The sequence below is a fragment of the Miniopterus schreibersii genome (genome assembly GCF_964146895.1).
Source record: "Miniopterus schreibersii genome assembly, chromosome: 2".
Lineage (NCBI taxonomy): Eukaryota > Metazoa > Chordata > Mammalia > Chiroptera > Miniopteridae > Miniopterus > Miniopterus schreibersii.
The window spans coordinates 99,292,159-99,312,279 of record NC_138102.1 but is presented as its reverse complement, the minus strand read 5'-3'; the positions used below and the strand labels follow the sequence as shown (position 1 = coordinate 99,312,279).

The following is a 20,121-nucleotide window of genomic DNA, read 5'->3' as shown; positions in this document are numbered from 1 at the left end:
CTGCTAAAGTGACTCCTCCAGGTGGTGTTCCTGGCAACTATGGTTCCAGGCTGGGAGGAAACTGGACCATAGATGTAAGACTATACCAGGGGAGGAAAGGATGGAAGGACTCAGATTTTCCCTAGCACCTAAGCTCCCTTGAAGACAGGAAGGAGAGAAACCCATTGGAAAAGGAATGTAAGGGGAAATATAAATCCTCTTTAACTTGCTTGCTGATCTCCACACTGGAAGACAGTATTCATGTCAGTTTTTGTTTTAATGACAACAAAATTCAGATCTTTGCTAGTCTTAAAGTTTTGAAGTTGGGCTTTAATTGTTAAAAGATTAAGAAGAGTGAGCAGTGAGGAGATTTGAGGCTGGTCCTTTCTCCCATGTGTGTCATGCTCTTGCCACGTGGAGAATGAGAGTCAGAATAGAAATGGCTTCTTAATGCTTTTGTCCAACTCTGACATTATTCTACCATGTTTCACCAGTTATATTATTTTCAATATCTGTAGCAAACCATACATATATTTATTTTGTTTTTATAATACTCTAGTGTTGTTATATGGAGTATATTTTTTTCCTGAGAAAAGCTAAGATGATCTGAGATGATAGTGTGGGTCGTTTGCCTTAAGGAGTTTTCACACATGTCCAAGAAAAAGGAAAGATAGAGACTGAAGTGATAATTAAATCTTTATTGTGGACATTTATTATTTGTTTATTTAATTTCTTGATTTTGGTTAATCCTTACCCGAGGATATTTTTTCCATTGACTTTTTGGGGTGGGGGGGAGACATTGATGTGGGAGAGACACATCTCCCGAGTGCCTCGGGCTGGGGATGGAACCTGTGACCCAAGTACATGCCCATGACCCAGAAATCGAACCGAAGACCCTTTGGTTTGAGGGTCGATGCTCTAACCACTGAGCAACACCGGCCAGGGCTATTATGGACTTTTTTTTAGAAAAAAGCTTTAAAAACTTTTTCTTGCTTAACTATGAATAAACTGCTCAGTCATATATTCATATTCACATGTATTCATACCACAGTGTGAGTATAGTGAGAAAAGACAACAGGTTCATAATTTGGGTTTACCTTTTTCGGTTCTTCATGAGCAACCATTTTTCCTTTTCTTTTTGAAGGTGACATGGAAAGCCCGGTGTTTGCATTTCCCCTGCTCCTAAAAATTGAAGCCCGCATTGAAAAGCTCTTCACGTACTCTTTTTCTTGGAACTTTGAATGTTCACAGTGTGGACACAAGTATCAAAACAGGTTCGTTTTTCTATTTTTTAAAATGGATTCATTCTATCGAAAGTGGTTGAGTAATCAAATTTGAATAAAGCTTGTTTCCACTTATAACACTGCTCTCTGGATGGCTCCTTCCACCCTTGATTAAACTTCCCATCCTATCTTGAAGTCTCTTCACCATTAAAAGGAAGAATTTGAGCCCCAGAAACTGCAGTTTGCTTGCTGCTTTAAACTGGAAGAATACCCATGGTTTGAGAGATTACCAGTGGGAAGTTTAAGTTTTCAGTGGTAAGTGGGACAAATGGGAAAAGTAGAACATTCCTTTCTACCCCCTTGTGGATTCCCTGCTGGGTAATAACACCTCTCAGAACTTCTTGAAACTGTGTGTTTTGTTTACTCTTCTGTTATAGACCAGGTTTTTGTTTGTTTTTAATATCATGGAAACTGATTTTGGTCTCCTGGAGTTTGGCAGCAGCTCTCAAAGGTGTATGCTTTCTTGTACCTAACCTTAGTTTCTGAAAGACCAGCTACCCCCAGCATCCCCCATGTGCACTGTCAGCCATAGTTTCCACTTCCCTGCCTCCTATTGGAGGCGTCATGGAAACTGCAGGTTTCTTTTGCTTCCACGCACCTGCCGGTAACATGAGAGAGATTAGGTTTTAGAAGAGGTGGTGTAGGGAGAGAAAGTTTCCATCAGACAGGATACCTCACTTTGTCAATATATGAGAAAGTTGCTAACTAAAGGTTGAAAAGATTACCAGACTGGTTCTGTTAGTCATTTATTCAAATTTTTATAATAGAGATAAATCCTTTTCTCATTTCTTAAACTTGCCTCTACTAAATTAGAAAATTTGAAATCTTTCGAAGTTATTTTTTAAAATGTGAGAAAAATGTTACTTATATATTTATTATCTAAATTGCGGTTATTTTTAGTTATTTGGGGATCAGTCGAGAGTCAAGTCTATGAGAGAATGCCTTAGGGAATGCAAGCAACAGATCCAGAAAACAGAAAACTTTTTTTTTTTAACCAGTTAGCTGGGAAGTATTAGAACAGAACAAGAATGAACATTTCACTCATACCTATGGCTTACATAATTTTGTGAGTGTAAGAACAAATATTTGTTTCCTGATCTTCTATCATTGATTTATATAAATTATCTGATTTTCTTCTCACTTGGCAAATGTGGAAGGTGAATCTTGGAAGAGGTTAAATAGATGTCCAAGGGGACACACTAGCCAGTAAGTGGCAGAATTTAGGGTTAGGTTTCCTGGCCTCTAAGACTTTCTTGCTCACTGTGGTATACTCCCTAATCACCACCTGGATTTTACATAATATAAACAAGCTTGATGATAACATCAGCTCAATTCTAGCTCTTCTAAAATCTGCATCTCAGTTTGACAGTTTTTCTTTGAATATGTTCTGTGTGCCAGGAACTTAACCTGGCTTGGCCTAATTGAGACTAGTTAGCTAGGGAGATAACAGCTAAATATGTAAGAGAGGGTCAGTGACTTCATAATTATTTTGAGCTGTTGGCTGCTTTAAGTTACTTTGTACATGAGGCGATAAGTGCATTTGGAGGTGTATAGAGAAAATACTTGAGAGTTCAAGGGAAAGAAGCCACCAGCCATGTGGATTTGCTTTTCTTTTTTTAATTCCTTTGTTTTAAAAATAAATGTAGATACAGAGGAAAAGCTAAAGTGAAATGATATTTCATTAAATAAATTTTAATATATCATGGGTTAAAACTTCACTTCCATTTAATCTGTTGGAAGAATATCCTGTTTTTAGTGCTGGTTTAAGAGCTTTATCTTGTTTTAGAAGGTATATTCTGGAGTTAAACTTGTGGTCTGCAGAGTCAGACTCCTGGATTCTGATCTCAGGTCTGTCATTTACCATGTGATGTGCATTTCACTTTTCTCATCTGTACAATGGGGATAAGAATAGTACCTGCCATGTAGGGTTGTTTGAAAGAGGAGTGTTGGCACAGTGCCCTGCCCTGCACACCACCAGTGCTCAGAAACGTTAGGTCTCATATGGGGCATTAACACTTCTTCACTGAGACAAACTCACTTTTATAAGCTAAGAAATGAGAGCCTTTACTTGACAGTTATCTTCGAGAACCAAAAATTTAGCAGAAATATAATCGATGCTTTTGTTGATCCCTTTGTGCTGCTTTGCTTTTAAAGTGTTAGCTTCCATGAGAGCTGATACTGTTTTAGCAGCCTGTGCTTATCTTTATCTCTTATGATTTATCAATGTTTGCTATTGTTTGAACAGAGGCTGGTGTCCCTTAGGTAATAAATAATTGTTCTTTTGAAGATAATTTTTATTAAAGTGATTGCAGGTGAGGTGCAGTGTACATCTTTAAAGATCATTGTTTTAGATTCCTGTTGTTCTCAAGTATTCAGACTGAAGTGTGCATTTAGAACTTGTATGACCATTAAAAACAAAATTCTTTCACAACTAATGTTCTAACTTTTTAAGGATCAAGAAAATTAAGTTGTGTATACTCCTGATTTTGTATTTGGAAATGCACCTTTTGTTTTTGACTGTTAGTGGGTAGCCAGATTGTGAATTTTTTGAGTATGGTGTAAGCTCTTAACAAATTTGAAATCCTTAGGACAGTGGTTCTCAACGAGGGATGACTTTGTGTGCTGTGGGTGGGACATTTGGCAATGTTGGGGTATCCTTGAGGCTGTACCTGGGGGCTGTTGCTGGCATGTAGTGTGCAGAGGCATGGTCCTAACATCCTGCCATGCACAGGATGGTCCCCACGACAAGTGTGCACAATGTCAGTGGTACTGCTCTTGAGAAACCCCCCCGCCTCTAACATTTTCTTTGTTTCATAGATGGAAAACTATAGGTAATTCACGTGGAGAGTCTTCACAGAGAGTTTTACCAGGGTTAGGAAGCAACATTGGCCTATTTGTTATATGTTTTGGGGGATAGGTTAAATATGAATAAACAAATGAAGGAAAGTACCTTCTATTTTAATAAATTTTTTAAAATCTTCACTCAAGGATATGTTTTTATTTATTTTAGAGGAAGAGGAAGGGGGAGAAAGAGAGAGCAATGTTGATGTGAGAGAGACATTGATTGGTTGCCTCCTGTATGTACCCTGACAGGGAATTGAACCCACAACTTTTTGGTGTATGGGATGATGCCCCAACCAACTGAGCCACTTGGCCAGGGCAGTACCTTCTATTTTAGACATTGATTTAAATTAACATGAATAAATTTAATTTAAATGAATTTATGTCTTTTTATTTTATAGATGTGTGAAGAATCTCGTCACCTTTACAAATGTCATTCCGGAGTGGCACCCACTTAATGCTGCCCATTTTGGTCCTTGTAACAATTGCAACACTAAGTCACAAATAAGAAAAATGGTATTAAAAAAGTGAGTTAAAATTGACTTACTAATTTTAAAACAAAATGAAGGTTGAGATATATATATATATATATATATATATTTTTTTTAATGTGTAGCATTGAAGGTGATGACAGCAAACTACTTTTCAGGCATTTGAATTAACACATATTTTAAGAATTGCCAAAATGCTTTTCTATCAGGAACTCTGTCCAACAAGCAAGCAAGCAGTCTCCTAGGTGAAATGCCACTGAAGAGTGGACGGACTTAGGGTGATTATCTGACCCCTTTCTCCTAGTGTCTTTTATTCTTTTGCCTTTTCTCTCCCTTTAAGGATATTAAACTTCAATTTTTCTCTCCTCTGCCAAGTACCTGAAGTCACTAGAATCCTGAAATTTCCTTAATCTAATTTCAAGAACTCATGATTCAGAGATGAGCCATAGGCTCATCAGTCTGAATTTCCATCTCCCAGGCCTCTCAGCCTGCTGATTCCTCATCCTCTTGTAAGCTTTCTGCTGCCCTTGAGCAGATGTCTCTTTATTATGTTCTGCCAGCCTTTCTATTTGTCTTCAGTGGGAGGACTGGTCAGAATTACTTTTCCAGTGGTACCAGAAGCCCCATGTCTTTAAACTCACAGGTCAATTCCATTTTAGGTAGTTTGTTTTGTCAATACGCTCACACGTGAACATTCTCTTTAAGCTTTGTTTTCTGTTGCCCTTATCTGTATCTCTACAATAAGTAGATGTTTTGAGGTATAATTTGATGTCATAAAGAACCAGTGATATTCTTACCTTTTCTGATGCCCTTGGATGTGCCAAGAAACCCCTCAGAATCTTTTCTAAAGGTTTTTAAAAAATGTATTGATTGATTTTAGAGAGAAAGGGGGGGAGAGAGAGAGAGAAACATTGATTTGTCATTCCACTTATTTATGCATTCATTGGTTGATTCTTATATGTGTCCTGACCGGATATTGAACCCACAACCTTGGAGTATCGGGATGATGCTCTAGACAACTGAGCTACCCTGTCAGGGCCTCTAAAGGTTTGTTTTCATCCAAGTAATAAATTCCCAATCAGATAGTGCCAAGACTTAAAAAGGAAAAAAAGAGCAGGGCCCCTCGTACCCCATCTCCAGGTATCTACTTTAAACCTTTTAGGAAGTATTTAGTTTGACTTTTCAAAACATTGTGCTTATTCCACCAATGTGCTTATTCCTCCTAAAAGAAGGCTACCATCTTCTTTTACAGTAGTTGAGTATTAGGGCTCTTAACCAACATCTGGGCCCATCTCTTCTCCCTTCATATATGATTGCATTTTGGGTTAAATCTGTACTCATTGTTTATTATGAATATGCATATATTCCCTCCCTAGCCAAGCAGTGTACGTGGTTCTGTTTTATTTCTTTTACAACTCTTTATTTTTTCTGGTATTATTAATTGCCTTGTGTTTTTATTTGCTTTAAGTATACATTGTGATTTTCTAAACACCTATTAATACTTTTCTAAACACTCAAATGCTTCACAGTTTTTTAGTCTTCCTTCCCTACTTTTTTCCTGGAAACCTCTCTTCTGCCTTTCACCCTTCTGCTCCAGTGTTTCAGTCTATACTGATTCCTCTCTGGGCGTGGGGCATGAGAGTGCTTTGTACACACTTCCTGTCACTGTCCCAGTTTTCAGCCCAGCACCTTACCACCACTCTTACACATTGAGTCTTATAGGGCTTCTCTTCTCATCAGTGTGCCCATAGCTCTGTTGCACTCAATGTCATCACTTCGTCCATTCTGTTGAGTCACCACTTTCCTGTTTGCTTTTTGCTGTCTAAATATTTATTGTCTCTTTCTTGTTTTCTCATGTCTCCTTTTTCTTTTTTTGTCCTTTCAGTTAATTACCTTTTTTTTTGTCCTTCACCATCATATGGTAGCATTCACATGGGAGGGCAGAGTGGGAAAGAAGAGGCGATGTCTTCAACCAGCAGGCCATAGTCTGTCTTGGCTGCCTGCAGTCCAAGCTTTGAAATCTTAAGTGCTTCTTTTTTTTTTTTTAAAAGCCCTTTCTTTGATATGGAGGTAGAAGGGCTGCAGGTGTGGGTGTGTGTGCCAACCTGCACTGGACCATTGAAGTGCTTGAGGCTTCTGGGGTATATAAGTTCATCTAAGAGTTTATACCTGCTTTTCCTCGAGCCCCAGCATTGAGGATAAACTCATACTGCTATTTTGTTTGATCTATTAATTGGTCGCATTGCAACATGATTTTTAATTATACAAATATGTTGCTTTACTTACATTAAAGATTCATGTTCTGACCTGGAAATGTATCTGCAGAGAGTAATGGTGTTTGAGCAGGAAATGTGTTTAGAGTTCTAATGGGTCAATTTATAAGCAGAATTTATAATTTGGACATTTACTGTATTCAAAAATAAATTGAACTAATATGTAAAATTTCACTTAAAATTTAAGTGACGAGGTCTTTATAAAATCCTTTGTAGTTTTTTACTTTGAAATTTGTATAACTTGATTTTGGGTTTAATGGAATTGAGAAACAAATTTAATACAATTTTTAGGCATAACTTAAAATTAGGTCTATCATGATATCATGCATAATTCAGTCTTACAGCATTTTAAAAACTAATAGTGTTATAAGTTCCCTGACACTTTGTCTCTGGTAATTCACATCTCTAATATATTCCCATTAGAAAAAGAGTCCATTGGTAAATCAGATGAATATTTAGTGGGTCCACATCTGCCACTTTTCTTCTAAGTAATGTGTTTGGGATTTGCATTCAGAGCATGGTGGTGACATGGAGCACCAACTTAGAATCTGATTTAATTTGGTTTCTCCAACTCTTGAAACGACCGTCCCATTCTCATTACTGCCACAATCTTCTTTAGGAGTTTGGTCATACACTATCCTGGATTCTCATTTAAAAAGCATATTTACTTAAGCTTCAATTTTAACACAGATTTTTTTTTTTAACTATTTGTAAGAGATAGAGGAGTGGTAGGAAGAGAAATAAGACATTTCTGTTCGAAGCTTATAGAGCTTATTAAAGTGTCTAATACAATAATTTTGAGACTTTTTAAAGCAGATAAACTACACTTTCCTCTACAAAACTTTGGATAGAATACTGATATGTTAAATAGTTAAAATTTTATGTTTCTTAATTTAAATTTTCATTGGTAGAAAATGCTTTATTATTTGTATGAAATCCTTGAAGTACCTCCAAAGAACATGTTTGAAAACGTTTATTGAACAGTTGAAATTTTCTAAAGATGTATTTTCTTGTTTACAATTAACATGAACCAATTCTGATTATTTGAATTACACCTAATTTTACTCATATTTTTTTTGGTCTGTCTGAAATAGCTCAATGATGTAATATATCTAAAATGTAATGAGGTTTCAAAATTACATTTACAGATTTTTTTTCCGCCTAAAGCCTACATTATCACAGTTCAGAAGTAATATATACACAGTGTTAAATTTGCATTTTCTAACATGAATTGTTATATTACACTAGTTGGGATGAAAGTTAAAAACTTGTACTGCAGGCCGTTAGCACAAGACCATGGCTGCTCTGTGAGGGTCAGAGGTTCAGTGTCTCTCCTGTCTTTGGTAACAGGGCAGGTAACACACAGGGATTGTGCTTCCTTTCTCTCTTTTCTATTTTCTCTTCCTAAGGGTATATCCTTATAGTAGGCGGAGTTGAACCTCAGGTTAAGGAGATGAAAGCAAATGGATTTTAGCTTGCAATCTCCTGGTTCCAGTTCCATTAACCCTCCCCATCCAATTTTCTTATGCTTGACTCAGAACCTGACTTGCTTTCCTCAACTCTGAGCATCGTCTTTTACACTCCAGGCATTGTGGATAGAAAGGAGCCTGAGAACAAAATCTGTTGCTGGTTAGGGGTAAACTTCTGCCCTTACCTGAGAGACTAGAAATGAGACAAGCTAAAATTATGGGTAGGAGAATACTGTGACTTTCAGGAGACACTGGAGTCTAGTGGACCCACAAGGAAAATAAACTAGAAAAGGGGGAGGAGGCATGTGCTCTATTTTACTGACTCCAAGATGCCATCATTTATAAGTTGCACTATTTTTTAAATGTACTACCATTAAGAAAGAAATGCTGCCTATTTAACATTTTCCATGTGTAAACTCATACTACTGAGATTGTGAAGTCTAGGGATCAACAATAGAATGCTATAGTAACTAGCCTCAGAAGATATCTTGAAAAGGTATCATGAGACCAAGAGAGAACTAAATATTAGTACTTAAAAGAGTCAGGCAGGTGCCTACAGCCTGCCTTTCCAGCTATGAGAAAATATATCTAGCTTTACTGTGGATGGTTGATTCAAAGATAGACTCTTCATATTTTAACATACTTGAAATGGGAATACATCTAAAAATTGCTGGCATGGTATAGTTTAATTGGCAGCATTATTTCATAGTGGTACATTTTACAATCTGGCATTTTTAGATTGATGAAATAGGTATGGTAAAAACAAATGGGAGTCAAGTGTTATGGAGAGTTTTGCAGGACTTTATTTGTAGGTACCTAAACTTTGGAGACTTCATTGTTCTCTAATAGAATGATTGAGGACAGATAATTTACAAATTGTCCTTGTCAGTCTGAATAACCTGTATTTTGGACATTGATTCAAGTTAATTTTCAGCTGAAAAATTTTCATAAACTAAGTTTTGACAGCTGTTTAAATATTGGGAGAGAGATATTCAACATTTTCCTTAAATCCTGAGAGCTTTGTTAAATTTAGTTACTTGAAGCTCATCTTTGGGTTCTGTTTTCTAGTTAGCCACGTTTCTGTAATTTTGTATTTTTGAAATTATGCATATCTTGAAGTTTATAGTAAATTAACCAGTATGTTGTATTTTCTCCTCTACTTAGTTACAAATTAAATTTTTTCTAAATGGAAATTTTAATTTGATGTTCCTCTCTACCTCCTGAGATAACTTAGAGAAAAAGGCCAAATTGTTAGCATGTTGGGGGGTTTTAATGTTTATTTGAACATCTTGGGCTTGTTACTTTGTTTCACGTATTGCCTATCCTCCCTAACAAAAGCATTTCATTTGGGCACTTGATGCCCAGAAAATTCTAACAGGTCTGGATTTTTCCTTTGAGTCTACAAAGTAGTTACCAAGAGATTTTTATTTTTTTAAAGATTTTTTAAATTGATTTTTAGAGAGAGAGGAAGGAGTAAAGAGAGAGAAACATTGATGTGAGAATGAAACATCAATTGGCTGTCTCCTGCATGCCCCGTACTGGAGATGGAGCCTGCACCCTGGGCATGTGCCCTGACCGGGAATCGAAACCTCAACCTTTTGGTGCAAGGGACTACGGTACGCCCAGCCAACTGAGCCATATTGGCCAGGGCCCAAGAAATCTTTAAGCCGAAGCACCACCATGACTTACAGAGCAATTTTTGTTTAGTGGTCTGTGTTGGAGCCTTATTGCATGATGGCTTCTGTCAGTCATCCCGTTCTGAGAAGGGTTTAAATGTTACAGATGTCTTAAAGTGAGTTCTCCATTTCTAATTAAGGCATACACTAGAGGTGCTCAAGAAGAATTAGTGTGGTTAGCCTTAAAACACTGTGTGACTTAGTCACTCCAGACTGTCTTTCGTATTACCGGGAACATGGTATTCAATTCATTTGACCTCTCTTGCCTTTCTCTCTGACAGAGTGTCTCCCGTATTCATGTTGCACTTTGTAGAAGGCTTACCACATAACGACTTGCAACACTACTCATTTTATTTTGAAGGCTGTCTTTACCAAATAACTTCTGTAATTCAGTACCAGGCAAATAATCATTTTATAACATGGATTTTAGACACTGATGGTAAGTGTTAAAACATTTTTTTTTTTTAATGATAATGGACATAGAGACTAAACTCTATTGTTTTAAAAAGACAAACTTTGCCTTCACTCTTTTTTCTCTTTCTTCTTGCCCTGGCCTTTAATTTTTCTGCCCTTTCCTCTGTCACTATGGTTTAGAACCAGTCCTAACTTTTCCCTTTGCTTATGTCAGCATATTTATGTGCATACCTATGCATAAGCATGTTTCTTTTTTAGACAATGAGATCATATACTACTGGTGGTTTACAGTTTGCTATTTTCTACTTAATATCTTTGTTTTTATTTTTCTTACATGAGTAATATATGTTTGGTATAGAAAAATGAATGGTGGTAATTTGATTTTTTTAGGTACATAACCTTGTACCTGTAAAGAAAGTGCATGGTGCTGAAGGGTTTTAATTGAGAAGTAACAGGCTTTACATACTTTGCAATTGTTAGTAATAATAAGTAAAAGTAAACACCTATTTCTGAAACTGTTAGACATTACAGACTATGTAGTCTTCTCTCACTGTGAAATAGTTTGCTAAATAGCTACAGTCAAGGTAAAGCCTTTATTTATTTAAATAATTAAGCTTTATTTAAATAATTAAGCTTTTGAATAGAAGGATAAATAGAGCGCATAGATTTTGCTAATTTCCCCTTTCCATTTGAGTTTGTTTTCCTCATAACATTCACTTTGTCTTAGACAAGACAACTCAATCCCCTTAAAGTGTTCTATCAGGCCATTGATATCTTTTATTTTTCTATTTTTTATTGTTTGGACATTGTTTAATCAAAAATATTTGATATTTTCCTTCTGGGGGTGGTTTGAATGGATGACACTATAATGTGTTATAAAAGTACTTTGCAAACTAAAACTTGCATTATCAATGTAATGGTTACTTTTAAGGTTTACCCTACTTCAGAATTTGGGGGGAGTAGCTCTCAGTAGCAAACAATAACTAAAAAAACCACTTAATTTTTTATTGTATTCCAGGAAATGAAAACCTTCTTTAGGTAAAAGAGGTTAGATGGTTTCCAGCCCTGACAGCATATAAAAATCATGGTTAGCTTATTAAAATTAAAAATGTCCTGGTTCTCCTAGGCCAGTGGTCTGTCTCTGGGGATTGGGCCCAAATGTTAATCAGTTGTTTCTAATGTGCACGTGTGGTAGGGAACCATTGACCCAGGAAGCAAAAGATTCTCAAAGTTGTAATGGGTATAGATTACGAAGTAGTGTGTTCAGGTAGTTTCTGAGGGTGTATCCACATAAACTTACTGAATGGTTTTGTGTGGAGTGTATTTGTATGTAGAGGATTGTATCCATCATCCCATTCCCAGTTGACAAATGAGAAAACAGGTTCAGAAATAAAAAATAAACACCTAACTACCTAAGCTCTTTTTTTTTTTGGTTTAAAAAAAAAGAGCAATAAAATAAGAATTGAAACAAATGTTGCTACTTGAGGTAACAGCTTTATTTATCTTGAGAATTCATATATATGGAGAAAATCTGTTTTCTGATGTTGTTGGATAAACTAGGTGTTACTGTATTCTAAGTCCCAAAAGTTAAATATTCTTCTGTCTTGATTTTTGTGTTTTAAAAAAGAGTAAGAACTCTTTCAAATTTCTGGATGTTAGTCCATAACTTTCATTATCCAAATAAGGACTTTAAGACTTGGTGTAGAAAAGTGGTGACTTGAGAGTACGGTCCTGTTTGTTACCCTCAGTGGTAGTCAGTAAGGCAGCAGTTTATGGTGCCTTTGAACGTCTGACCTGATCTACTTCCTCCCTCATCCCCAGGAGGTTGGCTGGAATGTGATGACCTAAAAGGCCCATGTTCTGAAAGGCGTGAGAAATTTGAAGTTCCTGCTTCAGAAATACATATTATTATTTGGGAAAGAAAAACGGCGCAAATGACAGATAAAGCATCTGCCTGTGTTCCACTTCCAAAGCCTAATGATCGGCATGCTTTCAGTGATGAGAAACAAGTACCTCCAGCATTGTGTTTTGTGGGTGATGCCTCAGCTGAAATACCCTCAGGAACATGCCCCTCAAATGCATCAGTTGCTCCTGATACTCTTTCCCAGGATGAAGCTCATCAACCTCATTTACTTTCAGTTCCGAAAGCTTTGGTTGAAAATGATATTATACCTTTGACACTTGAAAAAATACAGGTTAACTCTGAAGGTTTCCTATTAGAAAATATACCTGTGGCAGAAAGTGGAGTGGTTGTCAAAACAAATACTTTGCAACCACAAGAGTTGCTAATGGCTTCTTTAGTATCAGCTCCATGTAAGGAAAAGTTTACCCAAGACCAATGCGGGGATTTAAGCTTTCCGTCGCAGATTGTAAATACAAGTATGCAGTCAGCACAGCCGAATTCAGAAAATACTATAATTACTAAACCTGTGACTAATATTCATGCTACTGGTCCTATACAGGGAGTAAAGTCAGCAGAAGTTGAGGGTACAGTTGTCCTAGAGAAGGATGTTCTGTTAAAACATTCTCTTTCACCGAAAACTGAGAAATTAAAAGCAGAACAACACCCTACACCTCAGGTGTCTAATTTGAAGAGAAAATTTTCTCAAGCCAAAGCAGCTGAGTCATCACAGAATCCATCTCTGAGAGAAAATCTGAAGAAACCATTTGTGGGAAGTTGGGTTAAAGGCTTATTAAGCAAGGGTGCTTCTTTTATGCCACCTTGTGTTTCAGCTCATAATAGAAACGCTATAACTGATCTGCAGCCTTCGGTTAAGGGGGCAAGTAATTTTGGTGGCTTTAAAACTAAAGGTATGAACCAGAAGGCTCAGCGGGCGTCCAAGAAAACTCGTAGGTGTGCGAGTAAGCCTCCTCCAGCCAGTAACCCTCCACCAAGTCTTCCATCTTCAGGCAGTGTGGCTTCTCCACAAGCTAATGTTAATGCTGACCTGGAAGTTTTGAAGAAACATGAAAATGGCTCATATGGAACCCACCTCAACCACAGATCTTGTGGGAATGAAAATGGTGTTTCTTCAGCAAACCATGAAGACTCCACTGAGGGTCAGATTCATAAACTTCGTCTAAAACTTCTTAAAAAACTTAAGGCAAAAAAGAAGAAATTAGCTGCTCTTATGTCTTCCCCCCCAAATGGAAAACTTTCAAGTGAAAATTTAGAACACGTGTCCCATTGTGGGTCTCCAAGTGATGATCAGTCAATAGAAGGCTTGTTGAAAGAACTGCAATGTCAAATTGATATTGTTGATAATAAATCTGGAGGAGCCACCGTTCCCAGTGTTTCTCCATACAGTGGTCAAACTCATGAAGAAATTTTAGCAGAATTATTGTCTCCTACAACTGTTGTTTCAACAGAGCTCTCAGAAAATGGGGAGGCCGACGTTAGGTATTTAGAAATGGGAGATAACCATATCCCAGCACCAGTACTTAGTGAATTAAATGGTATTCCCCATAACACACACCTGAGACAGGACCATAATTATTGCAGCCCCACCAAAAAAAATCAGTGCCAGGTTCAGCCAGACCCACTAACAAATAATGCCTGTGTTAGAACGTTGAACTTGGAAAGTTCCCTGAAGACTGATGTTTTTGATGAGTTTTTTTCCACTTCAGCATTAAATTCTTTAGCAAACGACACATTAGACTTACCTTTTTTTGATGAATATCTGTTTGAGAGCTGTTGAATGCTTATTAACTCTTTAGTTTAATATTTATTATTGTCTTGGAAAAACTTATGTTCTTGGGTAGTGTTTATACACTGGCCTTCTCATGAACAAAATGTAAGCTGCTGAAGGTTCTACCTTTGGTTCTGCCCATAAAGCATGTAATTTGTTATACAAATTAAAATGACCAGGAATCTGTTCTCCTTGTCGGCTTCATTTTGTATTTATTGGACAATGAGGATTTCAAAACGTTAAAAATGAAAAGCGGTATCTAGTTTCTGGCAATTTGTACAGTTTGGGTACATTAAATTTCCACATTTTAAATTTTGGTTACATTGGCTCGGGAAAAACACTAGTTTATACAAACTTAAATCACTGTATATGCATATGACTGCATGACTGTTTTGCTCTTGGTTCTGTGGTCTTATATAAGAGCCTGAGCCTCTTTCTTACACCATTAGAGTAGAGTGTGAACTTCCCCCCATACAGCTGATCTTTTTTCTCTCCTTACAAAGGGTGGCAGGAAACCTGTTACTTAGATATTTAAGTAATGGTAGTGATCAATAAGTGATCTATAACAGGAAAAAGTAATCTATTTTTGCATTGATGGGAAAAGAGTTACATTTATCATAAATATCTTTCTCCCCGAGAGATTTATTTCTGTAACCAAAGTAGGGCACTATCCAACAGTTCTGTTTTGGGAGAAAGTAACCAGTGCTTACAAAGCTTGCTATGCGCTGGCTTCTGTTATTTATGAAACATTAATACATTTAAACCTTGACATTCCTATCAGCAAGATACCTTTATCACATTTAGCACTTAAGGAAACAGCACAGAAAGTTGTAGAGCTAGGACTGTGAAGCATGGTTACTACAGCAGTTGAAAGTACTTAACTTGCCAATATAGGTTCCCCCTTTCGAGTTTCATTTAAAGTCTTGGGTGCCCAGCAGCACCCCTGCTGTAGTGACTTGATAGTAGCAGTAGTTACTAAGGCTTAAGGGTGGCAGTCTTGGGGTAGAAGATTTTTCCAGGGACTCAGTACTTTATAATTGATTTGTCAAGTTTACTCCCAAACCTCCCTCTCGTTTTTTTTCTGTAATTGCCAGATTTGTTCCTCTGGCTAAGAGATGCAGAGGTGACTTGAGTTTTACATTTTGATAGTTATTTCATCAAGAGTTTGGGTGCCCCCATTGCCCTTAAAAGCAGGTTGCAAATTATTTGATTCTCTTTTTAAGAAATTATAATTCTGTTATACGAGTTCATTAAAATGTACATGTAAGCAAAAAGAAAACTCGCACAACACAGAAATAAGCACAGTTAAGTTTTTGATGTATGTATGTATACACACATGCACACGCACACACACAATTTGGGGTTTTTATCCTACATATCTGAGCTGATACTGAATATACTTCGTAACTTACGTTACTTTACAATATGGGATGAACATATTTTCATGCATTTGTGTGAAACTTCCCAATTGAAAAATAGACCTAGAGAATGGGTTAAAAAAAAAATCCAGTAAGATGCTGGTTAACAAGAAAACTGTCTAAAAATTCTGCCAGATGATTACAGGTAAAATAAAGGTACAAGATACATCAGAAAGTGCTAACAGAAAGAAAGCAAGGGCCATATTTTACTATCAGATTAAAAAATAAAAAGAATTCAGGGCTTAAAGCACACGGGGATAAGGTCGCCTGTGTGAATGTCTTTGCTTCCAGTGCATCATCACATACTTGTTTCTTACTCTTATTTCTTCTTTAAGCCTTTCCAACTCATCTCTGAGCATTTCTTCAAGGTCCAAATGCCTAACCGGAGCTCTTTAAATCCCTGGACAGGTTAGTCGCCCGCTTCTAGGGTTTCCTGCTTCCTGGCTTACACCTTCAGAAGGTTGAGGATTTCCTTCTGCCTCCTGTGGTGCACCTGAAGGGTGGTCTTTCTCAGTCTTTGGCATGTTTTGTGGTTTTTCTTTCTTCACAAGACTTTTGCATGTTGAGTATTTTTCTATTATTTCCTCTTCTAATAAATTAATCCTGCAGGGATTTGGGGGATTTTTTCCTCCTTCCCTCACTGGATTTGTGTTGTGACCAAAAGTCCTGAAAGGATCCGGGGCACTTTTCTTCTCCAGCAATCAGAAGCTGCTACAGGGAGCAGGTCCCGGACTATAAGGACTTCTGCACACATCAACTCCTGGTCATGTGAAGCTCTTTTTTTTAAAGTACAAAAGTAATGCATGCTTATTGTAAGGAAAAAATAGGAAAATACAGAAACACTCAGAAGACTTTGTTTGGATCATCCATTTTCATACTGGGTGGTAACTACAAACATTTTCATATTTTTATGCATATGGACTAAGAAAAGTGGGATTCTGTTGTGCCTCTTTGATCTGTTTTTACTTAATGTTTAGTGAACCTTTTTTCCATCTTACAGTTTTTGACAACTTTTGGATAGCTATGTAATACTACGTTGTGTGGATTACTGTTCATTGTCTCATCAGTCTTTAGATGTTGAGGTGATTTGTAATTTTTTTTGTTGTTAATTGCACTACAGGGATTATTCTTGTTGATAAATTTGTGCACAGATCCAGGCCTTATTTCCTGGGAGTGGAATTGTTGGGTAAATGGATATGTACTTTTAAAAGGTCTTAATAATTGCACAATTGACTTTAAAACTTTTTCAAAAACTTAAACTAGTAAAGGTTTTTACATTTGGTTCTGCTTGAGAGCTGTCGAATGTTTTGTTAACTCTTCTTAGTTTAATATTTATTTTTGTCTTAGAAAAACTTACTATGTTTTAGGTAGTGTTTATAATACACTGGCCTTGTCAAGAACAAAATGTTCTTGAACTCTCACTAACGTTTCCCCCATTGATGGGGGAAACCCCTTAGCTGTTTTTGTTTACATTTCCATGATTACTAGTGAGATTGGATATTTTCTATAACTTTATTGGCCAGTTGAGTTTCTCTGAGGAATTGCTTATCCATCCTTTACTTGTTATTGTTCATTCAAGGATTTCTAGATTTTTGCTAAGTGCCAATGCACTGTTGTAAACATTTCCCAGAGATAAGGCAGTGAAAAAAGTAAATTAAAAAAAGAAATGTTTGCCCTTTAGGAGTTTTACCTTCTAAACAAGGAGGTGTTTTTATAATGTTAGGTGGTAATAGGAGATACGTACGGTCAGTTTTTGTTATTTGTGGTAGTGCTGTTAAATTCACCGTGAATGCTGAATTCACAAATACTGAACCATTGCTCCTAGGGGAAAAGAAAGTTAGGTTTCATCACAACATTTTTGTCAACCGGTCAACAAATGATCTTGTTATTTGTGTGTTTCTGTTTAAAGATAACTTATGGAATACAATGAGTGGTTCTTTATCTATATTCTAAGACCCCAACCTACAGATAGTACCAACCCCTATATAGACTGTTTTTTCCTATAGATACATACCTGTGGTCAAGTTCACGACTTCTCTGGCATTTCTGAATTGCAGCATCAGCGCTCTTGCACTTTGGGGCCATTATTAAGTAGAAGTTTCCTTGAACACAAACTGAGATACCAAAACAGTTGGTCTGATACTGAGAATAGCTAGTAAGTGACTGATGGGTGGGAACGTCTACAGCATGGAGACGCTAGATAGAGGGGGGATTTATATCCTGAGCAGGATGGAGCAGGACCATGCAAGATTTCATCAAGATATCAGAACAGCGCGCAATTTAAAACTTACAAACTTTTTTTCTGGAATTTTCTATTTAATATTTTTGGACTACAGGTAACAACTAACTGCAGAAAGTAAAACCACAGATAAGGTGCGGTGTGTGTGTGTGTGTGTGTGTGTGTGTGTGTGTGGATGAGATTATCATGAACATTGACACAAAGCCAACAGCACTGTAACTAATGTGTGAACAAAGCTTGTCTAACACGTTTTTTCTGTTTTCTCTGTCAGGCACATCACACCTTGCATTTAGGATCACTACACAGCACTTTAGCACTACACTTGGGAGCCATTTTAAACAGTGAAATCACCAACAAAACACAAAAAAGTGAAAAATGTGACAAAATATACTGTAAAAAGAAAAGTGTAAGAATTGAAACAAAGGCAGTGTTGACTTAGACCTCAGCTGGGAACATGAGTGTTGAGTGACTCAAATTTTTCACTGTTCTGTGCATGCCCATAAATGACTACAAAAGCACTGCAAGTATTGATTTTTAGGGTTACAATACATTTTAGAAAGTAGGCAAATTCACATATATAGAATCTGTGAATAATGAGGATTGACTATATGATGTCACATGGCCTAAAAGCTATGGAGGAGAAAAGTGGATGGTGAACGGGAGGACTGTTTTAGACTGAGTGGACTTGGAAGTATTCTTGGAGGTGGGGAGTTTGAACAGGGACTTCAGTTAAGTTAGGGAGTTAGCTGCCTGTGGATGAGAGAAGAACAAATGTCCTGAGGAGTGAGGGTACTTAGGCTGACTAAGGACAGGGAAGAGGTCAGTGTAGCTGAGGAGAGTGAACAAGGGAAGAAGATGATGGAAGCCAGATCTTATATGGCCCTGTGGGCCTAGTGAGGCCCTATCTGCACAGGAGGATAATGGGAAGCCACTGGTGGTTTCAGGCAAGGGAGTAACATGATCTAGTCAGAGCTTTAAAAGGATCACTGAAGATGGGAATGAGATTACACTTGGTCAGAGTAGAAGTGCTGGTCTGTTCCAGTCTCCTTAGAGTTCAGGGTGTTGATAGCTGTGGAGATGTGAAAAAGTAGTTGGATTACTTTTCATTTGCATTTCAAAAAGCCAACAGGGTGTGTTAGGTTGGATTTGGGGTAGAAAGTGCAAAGATCAGTCTCAGGTATTGTTGCCTGACCAGATGGGTTGTAATGTTTCCTGAGATGGGACAGACTTGGGAAGGAAAAAATTTAAAGGAAAGAATTCTGAGTATGTTAAGTGTAAGATTCCTATTAGACTTCCAAATGGAGATAATTTCATAGAAAGATAGAGCTGCAACACTGAGGCCCAGGAGAGAGGCGAGATACTCTTTTAGGAATTAGGAATGCATGGATCATATTTAATGCCATGATATAGGATGGGGTCATTTAGAGGGTTAAGACAGCTCTGGGGAACAAAAGGGACAGTAGGATGAAAACCAGGTGAGTGAGATGTCCTGAAAATAAGGGAAGAAAGTTTTTTATTTTTTAAGGACGGACTGTCAGATGCTGATCTCTCAGATGCTGCTGAGAGATAGAGTGATATGAAGACTGGGAAGTGACCATTGGCTTTGGTAACAGGGAAGTCTTTGATGACTTAGCAAGGACAGTTCAGTGGAACTGTGAGGGCAAGTGAGTGGGTTTAGGAGCATAGGGATAGTGAGAAAGTGCAGATAAAGACTCATTCTTTCAAAACATTTATCTGGTACCTGGTGAGGGCATGGAAGGTCAAGGTTTTTGTTAATGTTTTTAACAAACAATATGTTTATGTGTCAAACTGAATGTTCCTTGGAGAGACAAAGGGATGTTGTAGATGTGAAAAGGGACAGTGTCGGGAGGAAATTTCTCCAGGGATGGGATCCAGTATATAAGGGGAGGAGGGTGTGACCTTAAGAGCTAGAAGAGTTTACCCATTTTAATACTAGGTACAGATACTAGGAGATTTGTTGATTAGAGAATGAGAAAGGTCTAGTGATTATTTTCTCAGGGATATAGCAGAATTACCAGCTGAGGATGTGAGGGGAGCTGGAGCTAAAGATTGGGGAAGAGAGGTTTGGATTATTAGTTTCGAGAGCTAACTGAATAGGGACATGCAGTAGTCTGGCTAAGTGTCCTGAGAGCCCACCAGAGGTTTACGGTCGTAAGTTTAGAGAAGACCAGCTAAAATAGTTTACTTTTCTCCAATCATGTTTGCTACTAAGGTATAGGACAGGGAAAAAGTGGGAAGTTGGATTCAGCCAAAGTTAGAGGTATTGTCAGGTGAATGGGACCGAAAGAGAAAAGGAATTAAGGTTTTATGCAAGGAAAATATAGTAGT

General features: G+C 37.3%; 1 protein-coding gene and 1 pseudogene across 5 annotated transcripts in view; one reads left to right on the top strand and one right to left on the bottom strand.

The window, feature by feature from the left end:
* Positions 1-14,306, top strand: part of USPL1 (ubiquitin specific peptidase like 1) — a 31,576-nt gene extending 17,270 nt beyond the window's left edge. For all 4 annotated transcript variants that reach the window (XM_081130111.1, XM_081130109.1, XM_081130112.1 and 1 more), the window contains 4 exons: positions 1,124-1,253; positions 4,505-4,630; positions 10,294-10,451; positions 12,248-14,306. In XM_081130111.1, coding sequence (XP_080986237.1) covers positions 1,124-1,253; positions 4,505-4,630; positions 10,294-10,451; positions 12,248-14,124 — 2,291 coding nt within the window. In that variant the 3' untranslated portion in view covers positions 14,125-14,306. The remainder of the gene's footprint in view (positions 1-1,123; positions 1,254-4,504; positions 4,631-10,293; positions 10,452-12,247) is intronic.
* Positions 14,307-15,768: 1,462 nt separating this feature from the next.
* LOC308553799 (transcription elongation factor A protein-like 8 pseudogene) lies at positions 15,769-16,094 on the bottom strand (annotated as a pseudogene). Its single transcript has one exon. The product of its transcript is annotated as a transcription elongation factor A protein-like 8 pseudogene (transcript).
* Positions 16,095-20,121: the final 4,027 nt, after the last annotated feature.